The 23,080-nt window shown below is 45.8% G+C and overlaps 1 protein-coding gene across 6 annotated transcripts; it reads left to right on the plus strand.

Moving 5' to 3' along the window:
* The first annotated feature begins 189 nt into the window (after nt 1-189).
* Nucleotides 190-22,492, plus strand: tnrc6ba (trinucleotide repeat containing adaptor 6Ba). 6 transcript variants are annotated; one of them, XM_079182607.1, is made up of 23 exons: nt 190-463; nt 3,684-3,773; nt 6,109-6,130; nt 6,485-6,925; nt 7,045-7,238; nt 7,368-10,284; nt 11,280-11,444; nt 11,646-11,848; nt 12,111-12,185; nt 12,381-12,599; nt 12,811-12,930; nt 13,149-13,274; nt 14,747-14,917; nt 15,334-15,483; nt 15,576-15,783; nt 16,023-16,190; nt 16,325-16,471; nt 16,896-17,039; nt 17,579-17,671; nt 18,531-18,734; nt 19,142-19,209; nt 19,410-19,549; nt 20,056-22,492. In XM_079182607.1, exons 2-23 carry the CDS (start codon nt 3,717-3,719, stop codon nt 20,597-20,599), a joined length of 6,576 nt encoding a protein of 2,191 aa, XP_079038733.1. In that variant the 5' UTR covers nt 190-463; nt 3,684-3,716; the 3' UTR covers nt 20,600-22,492. The 6 variants fall into 6 exon arrangements, with proteins under 6 accessions (XP_079038733.1, XP_079038734.1, XP_079038730.1 ...); XM_079182608.1 differs by having other exon boundaries at nt 11,649-11,848; XM_079182604.1 differs by having other exon boundaries at nt 3,594-3,773; nt 7,045-10,284.
* The last annotated feature ends 588 nt before the right edge of the window (nt 22,493-23,080 follow it).

Here is a 23,080-nt window from a genome sequence, read left to right on the forward strand (position 1 = left end):
AATATGCATTAGTGGAGGCTGTTAACCTATAATGCACGGACAGCGGTGCAAAGTTTGACTGCCAAAAGTTTATGAAGGTCAAAATGAGTTTTTTTTTATGCATCCCTCCCGGCAGGAGCCAGCCAGTCAGAAGGCTTCCACGCAGCTGCCACAGGCCATTGGAGACGCTTCATGCTCAGCAGCAAAATGGCCGCCCGTCAACCGACTGACTCCACAGCGCTTTGAAATTTAAATTCTTCTGCACATTAGGGTTTACACTATTACAACGTTAGTACTTATTTACAAACCAGTAGCTTAGTGCGCGTGTATTTGCATCATCTGCCACTTACTTGACTGTCCGCTCAGGCGTCGCTGTTCTTGTAGCCTCGACGAATGCCTCAAAAAGCTAAAAAAAAAAATCGCACTGAAGCACTTTAGCTAAGCTAGCTAGCACGCTAGCTTTTCTTCATATGTGATTCCAGAGGTGAGTAATGCGAGCAGGAGATGTGCGTAATGTTTCTCATCGTTTTAACATTTCGTATTTGCTATGCATGCAAAATGACTGCAACATATCTGTCAATGAAATGCAAAGGCACTTGCTAGCCAAGCCAACACCGTTAGCCTGGCTACTTGTAGCTCCTGTCAGTAGGTAACTTAGCTCACTTAGCGAATGTTCGATAGCATTAGCAGTGTCTGTGCATTAGCAGAGGTGGATATGTGGCTCAGGGCTCGGTGTATTTGCTGTCAAGGACCGTTGTGTACACAGAACAGAATAACGTTAGTTAACATAACGTTTCATTGGTTGCTCTCGTTAACGTGGTAGTTAATGTGCGCGCGGCTCTATGTCTGCGTATTTAACAAGTATGAACAGAAACCACTCCTTAATGTTAGCCATCGACGAAACGTTTAACCAGCAGCTGCTGTTTAACTTGTCGCCTGTACAAACTTCTCAGTACATGGATGACGATGGCTGGATATGAACGCTGACCGCTCAATGGCGGTCCAGGTCAGCTAGGCGACGTTAATCGCCTGTGCCTTCGGTTTTTGGTGAACACTTTTACATTTCTAGCACACGAAAGCTCTTCCGACGCTGTAACGTTAGCTAGCTTAATGCGGATGAGCTTGTCGTAACGTTGACGGGGGCAACGCAGGTACGACGACAATTAGCTGGTGTCGTTTAACGGTAGTTACTGATGGACAGAGCTGAATGCAAATCTCGTAACAACTTCGGGTCTGTCTTTGTGGTGCACCGGGCCCAAGGTCTGAAATGCTTTAGCGAGGATGTCAGCTTCTGTCAACCGAGGAATCCTGCCTGTTGAAAGTGTCATGGCACTAAGCAGAAACGAAACCAACTAAAAATAGACTCTACCACTTTAACGAGTGTTTGCATTTAATGGCTAGAATATGGATGAACTGACTATTTTCAACATGGTGTTATGAGCTTTGGTGTCCTGTGGGATTTTGGTTATTGACGGTATATTCTAGTACACTGGTGTATTACATTTGTGCTACATTACAGTGTCAATATTTTCTAAACCTATTAGAATGGTAAAGTTAAATTAACAGTGAATATCATTACCCGTTTGGCTATCAATTAAGTTTTATCTTTAGGGAAAAATAAATATCTTTAGGCCTCAAAATCTAACCCTAAAAGAGCACTGCCGTTATATCAATAGTTATCCTTATAGAGGTATCTAACTAAATGTTTGTTATTTGGGTTTGTCCATGTCAGCGATGTTCTTCTGTTGAGGATCTTAATCACAGTGCACTAGTTAGTGTTCTTGTGTTGCATGCATAGTCTCACGGTTGTTAAAGGGAACATTTGCCACCTTTTTTACATGGATGTCCAATCAGTGCTGATGGTAAATGTAGTCCACCGAAGAAATACATTCCCCAGTGCGCGCTATATTGAACGAATATTCCTCCTGCTGCAGAGGCGTACGGGCTGTGCCTACATGCACCAGAATGTGTAGTAATGTGTGAGTAACAATTTCTCTTTGTCTGACAAATAACAAAGGTCTAGAGCACACCTTTGTCCCAGTGAAGAGGAAAACTTTCATGCATCGTAATGCTGCACACACAGCTCGTTCTCACTGGGTTGTCATTGGCGTCGGCGGCCAACAGAAACTGCCCACGCTGACATTCATTACAGCAGAATTATTCCATTTCTGTTGTATCAGAGAGCAAGTCGGCGCTTGCTCTCGGCAGCTCGGATTCTGGTGGGTCCCTGCCGGCCATATATCCTCCCCGCAGCCACTACAGCCTCTAGTGGCCTCTCTTCGGCTGAATACGGATGAATATCCGAGTCAGCCGAAACACTATAATATCTACATTGCTCAACAGATTTGGCAGCTGCGCCCCAGAGACGCAGAGTTTTCACACTATATGCCTAACATAGTTGGGTAGATTTAAGGTTGACAATTGGCAAATTTTCCCTTTTGGAAACCTTCTGAACCCCAATCAGTTTTGGGACTTTTTTTTCCCGCTCCCGACACATTTTTTACTCTGGCTTTGATTTTCACTGCAGTATAAAAGTCCTGCACCTCTATGGTAACAACACAACCATGTAGAGGGAACTAAAACGTGTCTTACAATTACAATGCCATAAATCATCAAAGAAAGAAATGCAAGTTTAATTTCTTTGATCATTTATTGTTACAAATATTGGCAAACAATGGAATCTAAATATACAACTTGTTTCCAAGTTGCCACAAGTGTTACCAATGGTGGGGGGAAAATGGAGGCTCCACGTGCTACATATGTTGAGCTATTCACATTCTTACAACCGCTGCAGTTCAGTCAAAGTTTCACAGACTTTTTGTCACGAGACTGTTTGTCACAACCGAGTCAATCATGGCTTCCTAGTTGCACTGAGGAGCACAGAATTGAACTGGTTGGAGTATAACGGTTATTTGGGGCAACATTTTAAATGAGACCTGTAGAATACAATGTTTTTGGTTAAATATCACAATTTCAAGCTTAGTTTCGGTTGCTTTTTCTGACAGAAGCGTTCGTCACACATGATGTGTCCAAAGACAATCTGACGATACTGATGGTTATTACAGCTTCTGGCTATGATAAACGGTGTACTTTTGGAGATGGTTCAAAGAAAACATGATCTTCCATCTCGCTGGAGGGTTTTGGGGTTCAGGGGGTTGAAGAGCCGACATGTAATCTGGAAGATATGTGCACACTCCATTTTATGAACAATTACAGCAGAAGCGTGGGTCTCAAACCTCCAGTTGGTCACTTGTTATGGTTTCCACAGCCATATGCAGACTCAGTCAGTCTGCTTACTAGATGAGTTGGTTGACTATCAATCCAGCCCCGTGTAAACCGTCTACATTGGTTGAACCTACCAGTGTCATCAGCTTACAGCATTCTGCATGCGTATGATGGGGATAATTACTGTTCGTTGCCCACATGTCCAGCAGTATTCTTAGCTCTAGCACCTGATGGCTGATTCATCCAATCAAGCATGCAGTGCATTGTCGCTTACACACATGAATGGAAGCTCACGTGGCCTCCATCCACAGTGCAACTGTTAAATCCGTCCTTTCTGCAGTTGTCATTAAATATTGGTCAATGTTTTTCTCTTTTTTTTCTTTTTTCAGGGATTTACTTTCCAGTAAAGAGCCAGCGGCTATACAAAGAAGCACTCTGGACTTTAAAGATGGTGAACGTTTGACCCTTTTGTTTTCCAGAAGAACGGAGTATCAGGACAGGAGCAGTAGTTCATGGAAGACAAGAAAAGGAAAAAAGACGACAAAAGGAAAAGGGAAGCCTCTCAGAAGGTGAGCAAGTTCAAAATGACCTGCAGGCTATGTTTTTGTTAGAGGTGCTATTTCTGCTTATTTGTGGTTGTGTAATGTTTGTGATGAGTTAAGATTATACTGTGTTCAAATGTAAAAGTTTAAAAGCTGTATTTCTGATTCTTTTACATTCACATCAAAAGAAAGTGGTTCCATAGCAAAAAACACTTGACTTGGATGTTTTATATTAGAGGTTGACGTGTAGGAAAAAGCTGACGCCCGATTAATCGAACCAAACGGCTTATCAAAGTAATAATACCTGCGTAGAAACTGGATCACTGAACATTAACAAATGAATCTGGAGCCATGGCGCAGTGGTAGAGCAGGGTCGTCCTTCAATCAGAGGATCGATAGTTTGATGCCGGGCTACGCTAGTCATTGTCGATGTGTCCTTGGGCAAGAAATTTTAATTGCTGTGCATGCGGTGTATGAATGATGGGCAGGTGGCACCTTGCATGGCAGCCCCTGCCATCAGTGTATGAATGATGACATGTAATGTTAAAGCGCTTTGCTATACAAGTACAAGTCCATTTACCACTAACAATAAACAGTCTAGATAAGAGCCTTCTTTATATATAAAGAGAGAATTGAAAGGGAAAGTTTGCTAACAGCTTGATTTCATCATGTGCTTTACTTCTGTAGGCTACTTTTGCATACACGGTTTTTAATTAACCGTTCTTTTGTCTGAATTAACAAGAGAACATCCTGAAGTGTGGTTTGATGGATAACATCGTTGGCTCTATTTATTTACAATGGGCAATGCCCTGTTCCGTGGCTCATTACCGGGCCAGGATTATATTTGTTGCACGTCCTGTTACAATATTTAATGTCACTCTTACTAACCCTTTATGTTTGAACATGAGCAAAGTAACGGCTTAATGATTTTGTCTGCCTGCCTTGTATCATGGACAGAGAGCTGATAGTGTTGCATTATACATTTGACAACTAACTTCTGTGGGGAGAAGTAAACTGAGAACAGGTCAGTTATGTCATTGTATTTGTCAGTGAAAATCAGCTGTTCACCAGCACCGCAAAGGTCTAACTCCCATCTATGGAGTGTAGAAAAAATACACATCTGACGTAGTCTACATTGAAAAACATAATTCAAAGTCTGTCATTCATCTGAGTGAATCGGAGCGGATAGCAGGTCAACTTTTTATTTGGTGGCACAAATGGATTAATCGTTGTGGAACTGTTCTGCTTGTTTCAGTTAATTGTGTTGTCCTTAAAGGAGCATTCTGAACATTAATAAAGCAGCGAACAACTATGGCTATGTTAGTCTATAGTGGAGTAATGTCTGTCTGAGCAGAGAACAGTCACTCTCTCTCTGTGTGTGTGTGTGTGTTATTATTCCAGTGTCTCATTGCTTTGTTGACATAGCCGGGCTGGCCGCATATGGTTTTAGTGCCATTGGTGCATGTGAGCGAGACCCACTAGCTCACGGCTGTTGTACTGCTCGGCTCTCTTATGGAGGTTATAGCTGATAACGCCGTCCCAACCGACAGCATTGTCACTGATGCGTAGCACCCACCCCCCAGTTTCCCCTCAGGTCAACACGGTTGGCTCTGTCAGCACTTTCACCGTAGTTTGCACTGCTAGTGCTGTAAGCAGCGTTAGCTGTTAACTGTTGACATGTTGAGAGCTGTTGAGAGGCTCTCAAAATGCTCCTAATCTCTGATCTTGCAGCTTTAAAGTGTGCCACTCATAGATATGAGGCCCACTGTCCTTTAAACGTTGTATAGATTTAATTCACATCCAATTATCATATGTTGGTTTTGACAATATGATCATGATATGTAGTCATCATTGTCACATGTCATATGACAATTCAAATGGATGTCAATCCATTGCATGAGGTAATGTTTAAAGGGATGTCAAACATTTGTGTATTTTGTTTTAGTCCACGTCAAGTTGCTGTTTTGGGGGGAAGTCAGAGTGACTCTAAAAAGTTTCTCTTAGAAAGCAAAAGTTTGCATTGAGCTCGGGACACGTTTTAGGTTGCACTGTTTTGAGAATATGAAACGGTACTAACCAAATCACGAGTCAACAATGATGTTGGAATTACTTCTGTCCGAGTTACAAGAACAAGCCTCAACAATGTGATGTATTTATTATCCGGGCACTCCTAGACTGTTTTCTTTATCCAACCACAATCACAGATTAGTTCTTGTGAACTCCATGTTGTCTCTTGTCTTATACTTTCTTTTCCATCTTTGCTCAAACTGAGGTTTGACATTTGAATGAATGAAATGTATTTAGTTTTTCTCAGGGTGTCCTCACGAGTAACTAATGTGTGTTTTGTTTCTCATCATTTTAGGTCACAGAACAAAAAAACAAAGGTAAGCAGTCAGTTGATTTGAGCTTTCAGTTTCAGTTTTATTGTTTTGTTTTTTTATATATTTAAATTGTGGTTATTTTAGTTTGGTCTATTTCTTATGGAACACTTATTTAACATCAACAATATTTCATGACTTGTCTTAATCAGCTTTCGCAGTATTTGCATGTTTCAGTTTTGTGGGGGAAAAAGGCTATTAGGGAATGCTTTGTAGCATTTTCCTTATTTACTTCATACAAATGTATTGTTAGTGCATTCACAGAACAGGAATTGTGCACTGTTCTACCGAGATGTACTTGGTTAAATTATGTTTAATTTCCCCCTATCCATTTCTCTCTCTGCCTTGCTCTTCCTGCAGTGCCAGACTTGACCAAGCCGGTGTCTGCCCAGTCTCCTGCCACTCAGAGCAGCTCTGCCTCCCCCAGCCCTGGACCCACCCCCTCTGCCTCCCCATCCCCAGCCACCTTGGGCCCTGGCAGTGCTGCCTCCCCGTCACAGGGCGGCAACAATGCCAAGCGCCTGGCGGTGGCCAACGGACAGCCCACCTCCACAACCATTTCTTCCTCCACCGCTGGCGGCCCCGGTGCTGCTGGAAACGGCAGCGCAAGTAGCGGAGGCGGAGCCCAAGCGCCTCAGCAGCAACCGCGCTACATGCCGAGAGAAGTGCCGCCGCGATTCCGCTGCCAGCAGGACCATAAAGTGCTACTGAAGAGGGGTCAGCCGCCACTGTCCTCCATGCTGCTGGGAGGGGGAGGAGGAGGAGGGGATGGCCCCAATGCAAACATGGCTGCTGTCTCAGGTACATTTTAGCAATGCTGTAGGTCACATTTAGAATTGATCCATTCTATGTTAAGATCATTTCTTTAACATTTGCTTTTGACCTCTAAAGTTTCTCTCTTGTGGGATTTTATTTTTCAGATTCTGGTGCAGCTGCCTCCTCATCATTGGCCCTCACCTCATCATCAGTTGCTGCTTCTACTACTACTTCTAATTATGCAAATTCCATGTGGGGGGCAAGCTCAGGCAGCCAGGTCCCCTCTCAGGGCAGGGAGAAGGTGATCGTTGATGGCAACGACCTGGAGGAGTGGCCCAGCATCGCTGGCAGTGAAGGGGTAGGAGCTTCTTTCACTGGGGCTGGAGGGGGCAGCAGCAACAACGGAATACCTGTGAACAGCATTAGTGCCTCTGGCAACCAATCCTCACCCACTTCCTCGTTCTCTTTGCCCAATGAATGTATGCAGTCGTCCAACGGTGTGGCGTGGGGGATGGCTGCCTCCCAGGGTCATCTTGGAGGAGGGAATGCGGTAGCTGCAGCTGGGCCTCTGCTACAACCACCCTCTTCACTTTCCAAAGCCTCCGCTGTGCCAGGGAGCCATGATGCCAGTGGCCCCGTCGACGGCAGCAGTGGGATTCCAGGTGCCAACTTCAATCCAAATGCCAACCCTTCGGCCTGGCCTGCCCTGGTGCAGCAGGATGGGCCCGCTGCTGCAGGGGAAGGAGGTCCGTCTTCCTTCCATCCCCAGGGCCCTGGGGGGTCTTTATCTGCCAACAACTCTGCTTCCCTGAGCCTGGCGTTGGGAGGCGGGGCAGCCGGAGTGCTGGGGGGTCACCCACCTTTATCTGTGAATCAATCAAGCACCCATCAGCGGCAACTTCACCAAATGCAATCCAGAGACAGAGAGATGGGAGGGGGGAAGTGGGACAGCGAATCAGCGGGACCAAAAATCGCAGGGGGGGAAGGGATTGGGGGAGGAATGGACCGTGGTGTGGGAGGAAGCGAGATAAGTGTGGGAGACCACAGCCTTGCCTCCTCATGGAGAGGCCAGTCTTCTTACTCTGCAGCTAACTCCAAAATGGGTGCCTCAAGGACTGATGGGTGGGAGGGTGGAGGAGGTGGCACAGGGGGATTCGGAGCTGCTGAAGGAGATAATGGGACCTCAGGTTGGGGGTATCCGAGTTCCACTAGTGGGGTTAATGCTTGGGGCAGTGCTGGAACTGAGGGAAACAGTAGTCAAACCTCCGGGGTATCTCAGGGAGGGTGGGGCTCATCAGGAGTAGGAGGAGAGAGAGGAGTTTCTGGTGGTGAATGGGGTGGGAGCTCCACTGGTATTGGTGGCGCTAATCCAGGAGGTGAGGGAATTGGTGGAGCCTGCAGCAGTAACAGCAGCAGTAGTGGGGGCAGCACAGCTGGCAACCCCCCTGCCACCTCTTCCTCTTCCTCAACAGCCACCACTACGACCAGAGCTTGGGACAATCAGAAGGGGGAGAGTGAAACAGGGGAATGGGGTGGGGGAGGAGGAGATGTACAGGGAGCACAGGGGGGATCTTCATCTAGTGGTGGAAATTCCAGAAATGGGAGCGGGCCTAACAGTAGACACAGTCGTCCTCCCCTCCCTGCACCTAATGCTGAAGATGCCTTAGAAAACCTGCTCAGCCGGTCTGATCTGGACCCTCGGGTCCTGTCCAACACCGGCTGGGGCCAAACACAGATCCGACAAAACACGTCCTGGGACTTTGAAGAACGTGGAGGACAGAGTAAAGGTAGATCTTCATCAGCGACATCGAAACACACATCTTCTCATAGTGGTTCTTCTCAGTATTCTGGTGGACCCAGGACTCCAATCACTGATTCTACGGGTCCAGGGGTCAATCCCTCCCTGGTTCCATCTGCTGGGTCCGCCGGAGAGGGCTGGGAGAGCAGCAGCAACAGTAGCAGTAGTGGGGCCTCTCTGTCTGGGAGAGCCCCACCAACTTCAGGCCCCAACATGAGGAATCTTGGCGTCTCACAATCTGGGCCAGTGACCACAACAGGACCCGGAATGGGGTCAGGGGTAATGCCAGGACATAGCCAGCAGGGTAAGGCTACAGGCTGGAGTGGAGGAGGGACGGGGGCTGGGGATGCCCAGCAGGCCAAGGGCTGGGGAAATGAGGAATGGCGAGACGGTGGTAGTAGTAGTAGTAGTAGTAGTAGAGGAGGAAATGGAGGAGGAAATGGAGGAGGAGGATGGGGTGATCCTGGGCAACAGGGTGACTCAGTGAGTGGAGGCTGGGGAGGAAATAAGGAGGAGAAAGGGGCAGGGGGGTGGAAAGAAATGGGAGGGAATGGAGGAGGGAGCGGGTGGGGATCAGGACAGAAGGTTGGGGCAGGTAGGGACTGGGGGGAGCAACAGTCCAAATCAAATAGTGGAGGAGCGGGATGGGAGGATGACAGGAAGAATGGAGGAGGAAACTCAGGTGGGGATTCAGGTGTGGGTAGTTGGGGGAGCTGGGACGAAGTTGCTCCTCGGAGAACCTGGGGAGCCGGTGGCACAGGGGGGGGAGGAGGGGGGGTGGGTGTTGTTGGGGGCATGGGATCCAAACCCCATCAAAGTTGGAGTGGAGGAAACAAAATGCACCAGATGCCAAACAGCCAGCCGGGCTCCATCACAGGCCCGCAGGCACAACTGCAACAGCAACAATCACAGCCCCGCAATCAGCATCCACAGCGACAGCCAGCGATGGACCAAGGGGCTATGCAAGGGGTCGGGGGGAGGAAACCCACCCCTCAAGCCCAGAATCAGAACCAAAGCTCAGGCTGGACCTCGGGACCCATTCCTGGTAACTCCGGAGGAGGTGGAAGTGGATCTGAACCAAGCGGCTGGGAGGAACCCTCCCCACAGTCTATAAGCAGAAAGAACGAGATAGATGATGGAACATCAGCATGGGGAGACCCAACCCATTACAACTACAAGCCGGTCAACCTGTGGGATAAGAACAGTGCCCCTGCTGGGCAGCAGCCACATGACCAGCAGCCACATGACCAGCAGCCACAGAGCCAGGCTCAGGCTCAGGCTCAGGCTAAGCAACAGCAACAGCAACAGCAGCAACAACAACAACAACAGCAGCAGCAACAACAGCAACAGCAACAGCAACAACAGCAGCAGCAACAACAGCAGCAGCAACAACAGCAACAACAGCAGCAGCAGCAGCAGCAGCAACAACAGCAGCAGCAGCAACAACAACAGCAACAGCAGCAGCAACAACAACAACAACAACAACAACAGCAACAGCAGCAGCAGGCTCCTCCAATACAACAGCAGCCTAGCAGGCAAGCTGCAGCGCTTGGAGGTAACAGAGACTTCAAGACTGGCCATGGACCTGGAAAAACTTCAGCTATTGGTAAGACACCACAAACTTTGTTTTTGAGCATAATAATAGTGTTTTTTAAGTTGTCATGAAGAAACAAATAGGTTTAATTCATACAATAATTGAATGCAGTGGTGGGATTTTATCCTCCAATTGGGGAAAGATGATAATCTATTTAATAAACCTATTTCTTGAATTTATTTTCTTTACGTGTTTTCAGAAAAGCTGAAATATTAATTAAAACCATCTACTCTCATTATGAGCTACTTTTTTGTTCAAACAACCATCAGCCAAATTAAGGATTAAGATTAATTAAACATGGATATTAGATATGGAGTCTACTGGAGCATTTAGGACATAATGTTGAGAACTGAAGTTGATCCAGTAGTTAATTTGCTGCATGGAGATTGGAAAGCATTGATTACTAGCACAATGTGAAGGAATCAGATTCCCGAAATAAGAAAACAATTGACGTCATGTTTGTTTCTGAATCAACTGTGGCAGTTTGACAGCTAAAGACGTTGACAAATGTCCCTAAGTATTGTGAAATTCACTAATAAAAGCACTTCTACAACTGCTGCCTTTATGGGATCGGTTGATCTGCTGTTTATAGGTCAGCATGGAGGTTTAGCGAATCAAAATGACAACTGAGAGACAAAGTCGTTTTTCAGCCAGCTACTTGCTTACTATCTCTGTAGTTTCCTCTCAAAACCACATTAAAAGCAGTCATCCACAGTACTGTAGCTTCAGTGGGTGCGCAAACTCAGTACAGCCGAGGTAAAATCCCATCTTCTGTCAGTGGATATTCTCTGGGTAATAGTGTGACTGTAGAGAAGCTGCTTCGATTTTAGACCAATGTACCAGACGACACCAAGCCAATAACTTACATCTGAGGAAGAGAGTTGCAATATCTGTTTCCTCATCAATTTTAAACCCTGTGCCTCCACTCTAGACACAATTGTGTCCTTACCCAAAGGGTCTCCACCAGGTTGTGCCAACTTAACTTGTGTTGTCCGTGTGTGATGTAGGTCCATCAGGTTGGGGTGGGACTTCTCCAACTAGTCCTACAGGAGACAATGGCACCGGAGCTTGGGGAAAGAATACTGACGCACCTACTGGCTGGGGAGACCCTGAAGAGGCTGGAGGGAAGAACACGGGCTGGGGCAACCCTCCTCCCAACCCCATCAAATCTGGTTAGAAAACCAAATAAAGACTAAAGCATGCTTTTGAGTATTGTGTTGATTGTACCAGGTTAACCTAGAGTTATTTGGTGCATTGCATTTGAAACATTGGCATGCCTAATCCGCTAGTCGAAAACCTACAGATTGATCCGTTAATTACCTCACAGCTTGACAGTGGCATTTAGTATGACTTTTTTTTTTTTTTTTCTCCAGCAGGTTCAAAGTCTATGCAAGATGGCTGGGGGGATAAAGAGGCCTCTGTGGCTGCCTCGCGGCACTCAAGCTGGGAGGACGAGGAGGAGGGAGGCGGCGGCATGTGGAACAGCTCTGGCTCCCAGGGAAGCGGCTCGTCTTGGGGACAGGGAAGCAACAGTGGCTGGGGGCAGAGCCACCCGGGGAAGAAGCCCACCAACAAGGTGGGCTGTGAAAATGGATCTTTGTAAAAGAAAAGGGCAAACAAATTAAGATTTATTCAAAAGACAAAGGCATTTACATTTGGGTCCTGCAACCTTCATGTGTGCAAATAATATATATAGTATATGAAAGTTAACTAAATTGTTTCTACTGATTTAGTTTGGTCATGTTGTTGCATTAATCTAAATTATAATTTCTCCGTTAAAACCCTCGTAGAACTTAAACGTTAACTCATTGTGTGCTCGCTTTGTACTTTTCTCTCAGGGTCCAATGAAGGTTGGCGGAGGAGACTCATGGATGAGCCCCATCAACAAACAGTTTTCTAACATGGGGCTGCTGGTAAGCCAAACATGTCTTTGTATCTTACTTATGAACTGGAGTGTCATTGTGGCAGGGAAACGTCAAAACTTTACTCTATTTAGATGCTTTGTTTTGTACCCCACCCACACACGTACAAGCCGAAATGTTTAGACGCTTAGCAGGTTGTTTATTCCCTACATGATGATGATGATGGTGGTCTTTTCCGCTGGACAGAATGATGATCCCAGTAGCCCGAACATCGACCTGGCTCCGGGTTCTCTCCAGGAGAAGAAGATGGATATGGAGAAAAGAGCCATGGGGATGGGGATGGGGATGAATGATTACAATGGAGACATAAGGAAGGGAGGAGGAAGAGGAGGAGGGGGGATGGCTTATCGTCCACCTGGTTCCAAAGAGGCAGCATCTGGGGATGCTGGGTCCTACTACGACAAGGTAATGTCTCACTGCCACCTCAGCAGTCTGTCCTCTATGTTTGGCTCATGTCTAGATAGCAGTTTGTCTTTACTACTCTTTGTTTCCTCTTGTGATTCTACCTTTTTCTTCCTCGTCTGCTCCATTCCTCCCTGTCTCATTCTTCCCCTACCCCCCGCCCCCCCCTTCACCGCCACTCAAATTGGTCTCCCATTGGCTGTCACTGTGACAGACCTTGCCTTTGACCAATCAGGATTGGTGCCTTGGGGAGGAGGGTCCTAGCTCTCTGTACTCACCACCCACTGTCTACAAGCCCCATTCCCTCTTCAGCCACAATATTCCCTTTAGACAAGTAAGAGAACCGCGCCTCTTGTTTCTGTCCTGCCATTTTTTTTAGCATTGGGTTCTTGTACTTTTCTGTTATTAAAAGATAACATTACAATTACTACCCCACCCCCCCAAATTGTCCTCCTCCAGTCTGTCCTGGTCTGTGTAATCTGTATGTTTTCATGTATACGTCTCTATTGTTATGGGTCCTCCTAAGGTTTCATTTTCAAACTACGATCACAGGGCGGTCACAGTATCTTTGGCAGTAGTGGAGGGATGGCTCAGTCAAGGCACCAGCCAAGTGTCCCACCCATTAACCAGTCCCCAGGGATACGAGCGCAAGTGCCTCATCCGTTCCTGTCACCTCAGGTACCAGTATTCTTCCCAGCTGTCTACATATTTCACACTTACACTGACACAGGAGGTATGTAAGTTGACTGTCGGTGTCAAACAGTGTTGGTTGTGGGATGAGTCATCTTTAGGAAGCCTCAGCCCGACAATCTACACAAAGTTCCCAAATCCTCGCATCTAACCAAACTCCGTCTGCCATCGCTAACGTTACCTGCGGTGGACGAGGATGGACGTCTTCTCACCAAACAGTCGAGAACTGTGCATTTCTGCACATTTATGTTCTGCGTGTTCGCCAAATGTTTTGATAAATTGCTGGTATTACTTGTCTTACATGTGAGGGTTTTATTGCATTCGTGACGACAGTTCTCAGCATCTACTGGAGTCATATGTAGCCTAACAATGTCTGACAATGTCTCTGTGGGGGCAGGAAGTAGCTCATGAGATAAATTTCAGGAAATGTCTCATTTGTCTCTGGAGTTCATGTTTGAAAAGTCAGAGGCAGAGACTAATGATACAGCAGAGAAAGATAATACAGAGGCTACAACTACAGGTTCTCATTTAAAAACAAACGTAACGGACAGAAATACGTCTGTTTCCTCTTTGTGTTCTGATGGATCACTGTAGCAGGGCCTCGATAAAGCTAATGCCTGACTACATTGATCCTTCACAAATCGAAGAGATTTCTGTCTTGTTACGTTTGTTTGAGAATGAACCTGTAGTCGTGCATTTGTCCGTGAAAATCTGATAGAGACGGTTGATTTAGCTAACGCTAATTAGCGGAAATTAGGTCAAAGAGACACGGGATTACCAGTTGAGTTATAAACGTAAACATTACAAGTTACATTCCCCATTTATTCTCATCCCCAACAATGAAAAAAGATGCTTTTTATCTGATCAATAATTAAGTTTAAGTCATAATAATAATAATGTCCGTGGCACTTGATCAGCTCGTAACTCCTATTTTGTGGAAAAATAGAACGTGGACATTGCTTTTGTATCATTTGTAGCTCCGTGCACTTCATGCATATTCATTTTAAAGGTGGAAACTAGCAGTGAAGCAATGGTGGAGAAACCGTTATTTATTATAATTGCCTCCAATGGGGGACATGCACAGTATATACTGATCACGGTTGGGGAGGGGGGGGGGGTGAACTTTCTGACATCATGTGTAATTGTCTGATTCTGATGTCTATGAGCTTACAGAGTCTGCTGGCTTTGTTTGTATCTATAAATCGGTGCATAATCTCTCTTCAGGAAAACATTGATCTTCCTCCGCTTCTAAAGAATACAAAGTGAAACAACGCCTGTACCAAGGAATTGACTCATTTTCATCCGCTCACTTGGGTCGCTTGTTGCCAACAGTGAACGAGTGCATGCAAGAGAATCGATGTTCGTCGGGGAGAGGCGCTGTACTAATATGGTTGCTGGTGGTTACAGCAGCGGAGCGTTTCTGTGGTAACAGGTGCCTCTGCCGTTGTGTCTGTCTCCAGGTGCCAGGCTCCGTGCTGAAGCAGATGCCCCCTCCCAGCGGGAGCGTGGGGGGTGTTGGCGGCGTGGGCGGAGCGGCAGGCGTCGGGGGAGGTGTGTTCCCTCCACAGCTGTCCCCCCAGCATATTGCCATGCTCAGCAGCATCTACCCACCTCACATCCAGTTCCAGTTGGTGAGAAGCAAAATCTAACTTTGTTACTCCCCTTGCATGTGACGGTTGATACGGAATGACTCACTAAAATGTAACTCATCAACACCAGCGAAATCCATGAAATCAAACCAAACAGTATAGGAACCCTGTCCCCATAAAAGGTCTTTAGACGTCGTTGTTATGGTAGATCACACTTATTTTAAACCACATTTTACAAGATTCTGTGATTTTTGGGAAACAAACCTTTGCTACAGCGCTAACTCACTGCCCAAATATCTGGATGTGATTATTACTCCTAGTGGAACCAATAGTCTACATAGCAATCGGTTGACACGTGGGTTTATCAAGTGCAAACTTGCAAATTATTGTGCAGAGTGTCTCTGTTGCAGTCTCATTCCTCCTCAGTTTACTTTTTCGTTCCGTCCGTGTTCGTTCAGGCTTGTCAGCTCCTCCTGCAGCAGCAGCAGCAGCCGCCGCAACAGCAGCAGCAGCAGCAACAACAGCAGCAGCAGCAGCAGCCACAGCATCTACTACAAAACCAGAGGAAGTTCACACCGAATGTGCGGCAGCAGGCTGACCCTCAACAGGTACACATAAATACTACATATCACTCACTCCTTTGTCACTCCTTTACTTCCTCCTCCCAGCTGTTGACTCTGGTTTTTTGTTGTTGTGTCAGCTGGCCAGGATCATGGCAGTGCTCCAGCAGCAGAGGCAGCAGCAGCAGCAGGTCGGGGGTTTAGGCGTCAGCTCCAAGCTTTCCCCCTCCCACCACGGTGGAGGTGGCGGAGGGGGTCCCAAACTGCTGGGGGCTGATTCCCTGCCTCATCCAGGCCTGGCGGGATCTGTGGCTGATCTGCACCAGAAACCTCTTGGACCATATTCCGGTGAGCGTTTGTTCACAGACGGTTTTATTTTTAAAAAAAGAAAGAAAACGCTCACTCCAGTGTAGTGTTTATGCAGTACTTCACCCAGAGATCACAGGTTAACTCACAATCAGTTTAGCACTGTGAAATATGTTGTACGTCTCCTTTTCTGTTGATGGGTGTGGGTCGGCATGCTATTTTAATGTAGCACCAGAAGTTTCCTAACGACATACTCTCTGTCTCCTCTTTCCTGTGAGCAGGATATGGATCTGGGGTGAACCTCCCAGGTCTGGACCTGGGCGGCTCTGTAGTCGGGGGTCCTGGGGGCATGAAGGACCTCGGGATTCAGCAGTCCCGCTTCAAATGGATGATGGAAGGACACTCTTCTCCAGACACCTCCTCACCTGAGAACGCATTCCACAAAAACGGTGAGATTTTTAAAATGTATTTATACAAAAAGCATTTATTTTATAAGACGTGTTGAGGCAGATCGTGTTAATGGGATTAGATGTGAAGTCACGTATTAAGGTGATTAGTAACTACCATTATCAACACCTTCCAGGTCCCGTCACCCCCATGAAGATGCCGGGGGGCTCGCCCTACTCTCAGTACGACATGATGGTTGGGGACGGGCTTGGAGACAACTGGCATCGCACCCCTGGCAACAAGATGGTTACCAAGCCCACCGCCACGCCCAGCTGGCCCCCTGGTCAGTGACAAGTCATGGTTAAAGGGATAACTAGGGCTGGAAGCTATAGAGAGTGCACCCCTGTATGCATTCTGATTATACCGTGCTGACCGGTAGAGCACAGAGATGATCCGATCAATCTGGTTTTCAGTTCCATCTGATCACATTTCCACACGTGTGCCGCAGCAGCATGATATTCATGTGTCGCCACACAGAGTAACGTCACAGTACACGCCACATGTGGTTCAAAATAAGCCACCTTAAAAACCTAACAAACAAACCTAATCAGACACTAATTGTAATTCGTTCCCATGCATCTTCACAGAGTAATCAGAGGCTCCTCCGCTGGTAGCACAGGGCTAAACGTTAAAGAACTATTTGGGAATGTGTTCTCTTTACCTGCACACACTGCTTTAAACGGACCACATGTGTGTTTCTTTGTTAGAGTTCCAGCCTGGCGTTCCCTGGAAGGGAATCGACCGTGTCGACCCTGATTCCGACCCTTACATGACCCCAGGGAGCATGATGGGAAACGCAGTGTCCCCCAACCTCAACGATACTGAGCACCAGTTGTTACAAGACAATACAGGTAAGCATTTACCAGCTCCACTGCCTCATTATCCTTATCATAAGGTGTTAGATGGCACCATATCTAGCAGTTAGTTTGCTTTCCTTACTTTATGGTTGGTCTTCTTGTACCATTTTTTGTTGTTGTTTAGTTTTCATATATTTGCTTGTGTTCACTTTGCATACAGGTTAAAAAGAAAGTTCACCACAAAACAAAATACGTATTTTTCCTCCTACCCGTAGTGCTATTTTTCAGTCTAGATCGTTTTGGTGCGAGTTGCCAAGTGTTGGAGATGTCTGCCTTCTCTCTATTATAATGGGATTAGCTGGCACTGGGCTTGTGGTGCTCAAAACGCCAAATAACACACTTGAAAAACTCAACAGCAATGTTTCTTACTAGAAACATGACCAGGTTACTCAAGATAATCCACAGACCTTGTTAGAATATGTTTCATGTAGGAACTATTTTCTTTCTCCCAAACATATCAGCGCGTCAGAAGGAAGCGTGCATGTACTCGGGGACGATAGACATTTTTTCATGAATGGTTTTTTTATTCGCAGATTCCACCCCTCCCCTCAACACCTTGCTGCCTTCACCTGGTGCCTGGCCCTACAGTGCCTCAGACAGTCCCCTCAACAATGCACACAACTCAGGTAACCTCACACACACTCACACTCACACACACACACACTCACAGCATCTCGTCTCTGGGCTGGTGTGTTGCTTTCTCTTGATTTTCTGAGTAGAGCTGAAGTGACTAGTCAATCAATTGAATTACTTACAGAACTAATCCCTTTGATTGTTCGTTAAGTCATTTTTCAAATGTCAAACATTCTTTAGTTCCTTTTTAATTGTTCGAGTGTGTTCATTAGGAAGTCCCGATTGTGAGGAATTGTGATTTTTCACAATCCTCTGACATTTCATCGATCAAACAATGAGTGGATTGATTGAGAAATGAATCACCAGATGAATTAATAATGAAAATATTTTTGTTTAGTCACAGCCCTGTTTCTGGTAGTCAGTCGCATATTGTAATCTGTCTTGATGTATTGAGGGAATGTTGTGTACATAACTGAATGATATAAGTCACAATTTAAATGGGAGTTTTACACAATAACTTTACCAGTTATAACTGGGCCACATGCACCGTCTCCAAAATGTGCTTCAACAAGCTGGAACATTGTATTCCTGGTGCAGTATTATAAGAGATGAAAGTTATTTGATTATGTCAAACAAGAGAAAGTCACAGTAGATGTAGGAGAAGCCTTCAAGAGAACGGCTTAAAGGCTTCTTCATCTTTCATCTGCATAATGACGTTACATCTTAACAGTTTTTATTGTGAGCCGTCTTAACCTTTTATCTTATACCTGTCTCATTGCTTTCTCTGTCTCATCTTTGTCCTAACTGTTGAAAGTTGTTCTTGATTGATTCTGGTATCGTTACATATTGGCGTTGTATTCAGAAGTGTAGAACCCCCCCCAGAGCCTCATTCACTTCTCTGTAACGCCACAGCAAAGTACACAGACTACAAGACCAGCTGGCCCCCAGAGCCCATCGGACACAAATCCTGGAAAGCTACCCGTGGCAGCAGCCAGAGCCAGCTGTCCCGCCTACCTCCAGGACTAGCCAGTCAAAAGCAGCCATCGCCTTCCCCTTGGTCTGGAGGAGCCCCTCGATTGGCTGGCCGGGGCTGGGGCGGTGGCTCCAGCACCACTGGTAATGCCCCGACGCATTTATCATGTTTCGTAACCAAACGTTGTCCCTTTATTTATCATTCAGGCACGGTGCATGTGGAAATAGTCCTCTGATTTAAATGTACACAGCAGATAAAACAGCTGGCTCTGATTGCTGAGATACAACACAGTGCTCTTTGAACTACAGACTCTGCTTATATTTGATTTGGAAGCGACAGGGAAAGACATTCATCATCTATTAGATTTGAGAAGCCGAGGAGAAAACTCACTCTCACATTTTTATTTTTTCCCTGTTTGCTCGCTCTCTCTCTCTCTCTCTCTCTCTCTCTCTCTCTCTCTCTCTCTCTCTGTCTCTGTCTCTGTCTCTGTCTCTGTCTGTCTCTGTCTCTCTGTCTCTCTGTCTCTCTGTGTCTCTCTCTGTCTCTGCAGCCTCATCCTGGAGTGACGGCAGCTCTCGGGAAAGCTGCTGGTTGGTGCTCAGCAACCTCACACCACAGGTAACACACAGACGCACGACAATCGAGAGCTGTAACGATTGTGATACAGCCGGGCTGGGTTGATTAGCCTCACTTCATGCAAGCGCTCCTCCTAAACGAGCACACAAAAGTCTTTCCAGATGGAAGCACTGCTTTGAATTTCATACATCAAGCCATCCCTCTCCAAAGTTCTCCATCGTCTATGTTGCATATTCCTGCAGATTGATGGCTCCACTCTGAGGACCATCTGCATGCAGCATGGCCCTCTGCTGACCTTTCACCTTGGCCTGACCCAGGGCACCGCTCTGATTCGCTACGGCTCCAAACAGGAGGCGGCCAAGGCCCAGAGCGCACTCCACATGTAAGACTGTCGTTTTGATATCATACTTTTGATAACACTCGCATGTCCGTATGGTCACTGTGTAACAGAATCCAGTAGCCTCTACAAGTGAAAGTGTCATTTCTACACTTCGGATCTTCTCATCTAACATTCGCTGAGAAAGCAAATAGATATATTTCCCAAAGTGTTGAAATGAATCCTTTTAAAGTTGAAGTGAATTTCAAGTTATTCACTGTTGTTGTTAGTATGTGGGCATTGTGTGAGGCCTCTTGTTACTGATAACCTCAGTCAATTTGGGCCAAAATGATCTGTAGTCCTCAGGATTATTTCTCACTAAATTCATTAATACTAAACTAATTTAATCTATTCAAAATATAATGAAATCAGCACCTCATGTATCACATAACGTAATATAATTGATTGTAAAACCCAGTGTAAATTGCTCATTGTAGTTCGTTCAATAGACTTTTAAAAACAAAATTAAAAACCCTTTTAAGAGTCACTGACAGACTTTTTGTTCGTCTCAGGTGTGTTCTGGGTAATACCACCATCTTGGCGGAGTTCGTGAGCGAGGAGGATGTGGCTCGCTACATTGCACATTCCCAGGCAGGAGGAGCAGGGAGCGGAGGAACCGCAGCCGGCTCTGCAGGCTCCGGGCCGACGTCCTCCTCCGCAGTGGGGTCCAACGGTAACGGAGGGAGCTGCGAGAGAGGCGGAGCAGGAGGCGTAGAAGGTGGCTCCTCAGCTGGAGGAGCAGGAAATGGAGGAGCCGGGCCTTCCAGCTCCGGGTGGCAGAGTCTGGACAGCACAGGCAGCTCATCGGACCAGTCTGCCACCCAGGGGCCCGGGCTGGGCATCTTCGCCCAGTGGAGCAGCAACGGGACCGTGGTGGGCGGGGCCGGAGGCGTGGAGGGCGGAAGGCAGGGTCTGTGGGGGGGGATGGGCGGGATGAGCGGAGCCGGGTACTCCAGCAGTAGCCTCTGGGGTTCCCCAGCACTAGATGACCGTCACCAGATGGGCAGCCCCGCCTCACTGCTGCCCGGGGACCTGCTGGGCGGGGGGGCCGACTGACACACACACACACACATTTTACACCCAAGTTGTAATACATGTGTCATACTCTATTTATTTACACGTAGAGATGACATGAATAAAGCGCCATTGGTCACCCAACATTCATACGACACACAGGATACGTGCAGTACATGCACACATTGTTTTCACACACACACACACACACACACACACAGTAAACCGCTTAACTTTAAATGAAGACGACAGTAAAACTTGAACCGAGGGAAAAGGTGAAATCCATTAAACTCTTTTAGGACTCATCTGGATAGCTCTTTGTCTTCTTACTCCCACCATCTGCATTCAGAGACCCGCTCACTCAGGCATGCACTGTAGACAGGCTCAGCCAGAGTCCTACACGTCAACAAGTTTAGCTATTGCTGTTTTTAGTGTGCCACCATTTATTTTCTTTTGTATTGCTATTTAATGGTCGAATCTCAAAAATTCCGACTTGCAGACTGAGCCCTCGTCGACCTGGCTGGCGTACTTCTAAGTTCTCGTGTTGGAAGCTTTAGAGCGGGGGAAGGATCTGGAGTTTGTGTAGGATCGGGGACGGCGCCACACTACTGAGTCAAATGGACGATCGGCAACCTTTTGAGATCTGGAAAAGGAGAGTGTGAACATGCCATCAACATGGGACCCAGGGTAAAAAAAAAAAAAATCAAAACCGAAACAACATTAGCCAAACTTGCACTATATGCCTCTGGGTTTGTTGTTCACAAATCCTCCACAAATCCCTCCATTTTTTTTATTTTTATTTTTTTGGGGGAAACAGCTACAACACAACTACACAGACCGTACCGGATGACTTAATGTTACAACAGCAGTGGCCTTGGCTAACAACCAGCGGCCGCACGCCCGCCATGTCAGCAGCCTTCACACCTCCTCATCAGTTACACACTGCTCTTATATTTGACAAGCGAAATTGTATCTCCTCGTTGATGTATGTCGGTTGTTTATCATTTGTTTCTGTTTTAAAAGAAAAGAGAAAAGTGTGAAACTTTGTGGAAATTCAAAGATGTCCTCTTTTTGTTTCCCCCCCCCTCTTCAAACACTGACCTCGCTATTCTATTATTATTATTTTTTCTTACTCGAGAAATCAAGTTGGTTATTCTATATTGTCATGACGTTAATGATGACTATGATCACTTATTTACTCGCTGTACAAGGTGCCCTCCTGCCTGCCTGTGTGTGCATGAAAGGAGTGATGACAGTATGACCGACTGGAGGAGGATGTGATGAAGATAATAATGATATCGGGAGTGTCTGTGTTATTGCTACAATGTTGAATGTTTTTTTTCTTGTCCGTGAGAGATTCATGAGAAATGTTTTTGTGTGTGTGTGTGTGTGTGTGTGTGTGTGTGTGCGTGTGCTTGCTTTTTGAACACTTATCTGCTCCAGTCAGGGAAGTGAAGCGATGTTAATCTGACAGCTTATATTTGAGAGAACGGGTGTGTTTGTGGATGCGTGTACATGTTTGACTGTCTGGATATTGTAATAGCTAAAAAGTTAAAAAACATTGGCACTATTGCATATGTCTCTTAAGTTGTGTTTTTTTTTTAGCAGCATTTTGTTCCCGTTTGTATTTTATTTTTTTTCTGCCAAATGCAATAACAGAATATTTAGTTTTTAAGACGAAGCAACCCAACTGAAGGCATTTCTATAAAGATGCCAAATCCTCCCATACCAAGCTGAGCTGGAACAGTGTTTTACAGACACGTTAAAGACATTACCTGTTATGTTTTACTGTTTGTTTCTTTTTGTTATGTATCAATTTAAATTAAGTCAGTCTTTATTATCACTCCTGTTCAGGATGTTTTCATTTCTTTCAGATGTTACAAAAAGAAGAGGAAATTAATTTAAAGCAGAAAAGAACAAGATAATAAAGGTTGAATTGAAGTCTGCTGTGGTTTGTTTGTTTGATCGACCGGGTCGTTGACGGTTCACTTCAGGATGTCTGGTGTCCGAAGCACATATTCCTTCATACGTCTCATTCCAAACACCGTGAAGGACGTGTGCTTCCTGCTCCCCAAAATATAGGTTAAGAATCTCCCTGGTACTTGTTAGGAAGTGCTAGAAAAGGTCGCGTAAGAGTGAATGCTTCATACATTCTGAAGCCGTTCCTGATTTTTCACCCCATCCCATCCCACCGTCATGTTTGTTCTGTTTTTAAATGAGTAACTAATTATAACACAAAAGAACCTCAAGGTTTAAGATTCAACATAACTGACCTGGGTTTAGAGGATTTTTTATTATTTAGAATTTAAAAAAATGTCTCGAAGTAAAGCTAACAATAAATATATAATAATGTAATTTATTATATTTTTTAATTTATATACATGTTTTGAAATAAGGAATTATTGTTCATTACTCTGGCACATGCTGCATCTTTTTTTTTTGTTGCATTTTCTCACAATTATGTCCAAAAACAATTTGGCAAAAAATAATTTATAATGGCAAAAATGTCTTAGTGCTTTTTAC

This window comes from Pholis gunnellus, assembly GCF_910591455.1.
Source record: "Pholis gunnellus genome assembly, chromosome: 21".
In the NCBI taxonomy this organism is placed as follows: Eukaryota; Metazoa; Chordata; class Actinopteri; order Perciformes; family Pholidae; genus Pholis; species Pholis gunnellus.

Excerpts from the sequence above, each read along its gene's own strand:
- tnrc6ba (XM_079182604.1), top strand. The coding sequence starts at position 3,717 with ATGGAAGACAAGAAAAGGAAAAAAGACGACAAAAGGAAAAGGGAAGCC. Across the intron at positions 11,849-12,110 it reads GGAAGAAGCCCACCAACAAG|GGTCCAATGAAGGTTGGCGG; the intron begins GTGGGCTGTGAA and ends CTTTTCTCTCAG. Across the intron at positions 13,275-14,746 it reads ATCCGTTCCTGTCACCTCAG|GTGCCAGGCTCCGTGCTGAA; the intron begins GTACCAGTATTC and ends GTCTGTCTCCAG.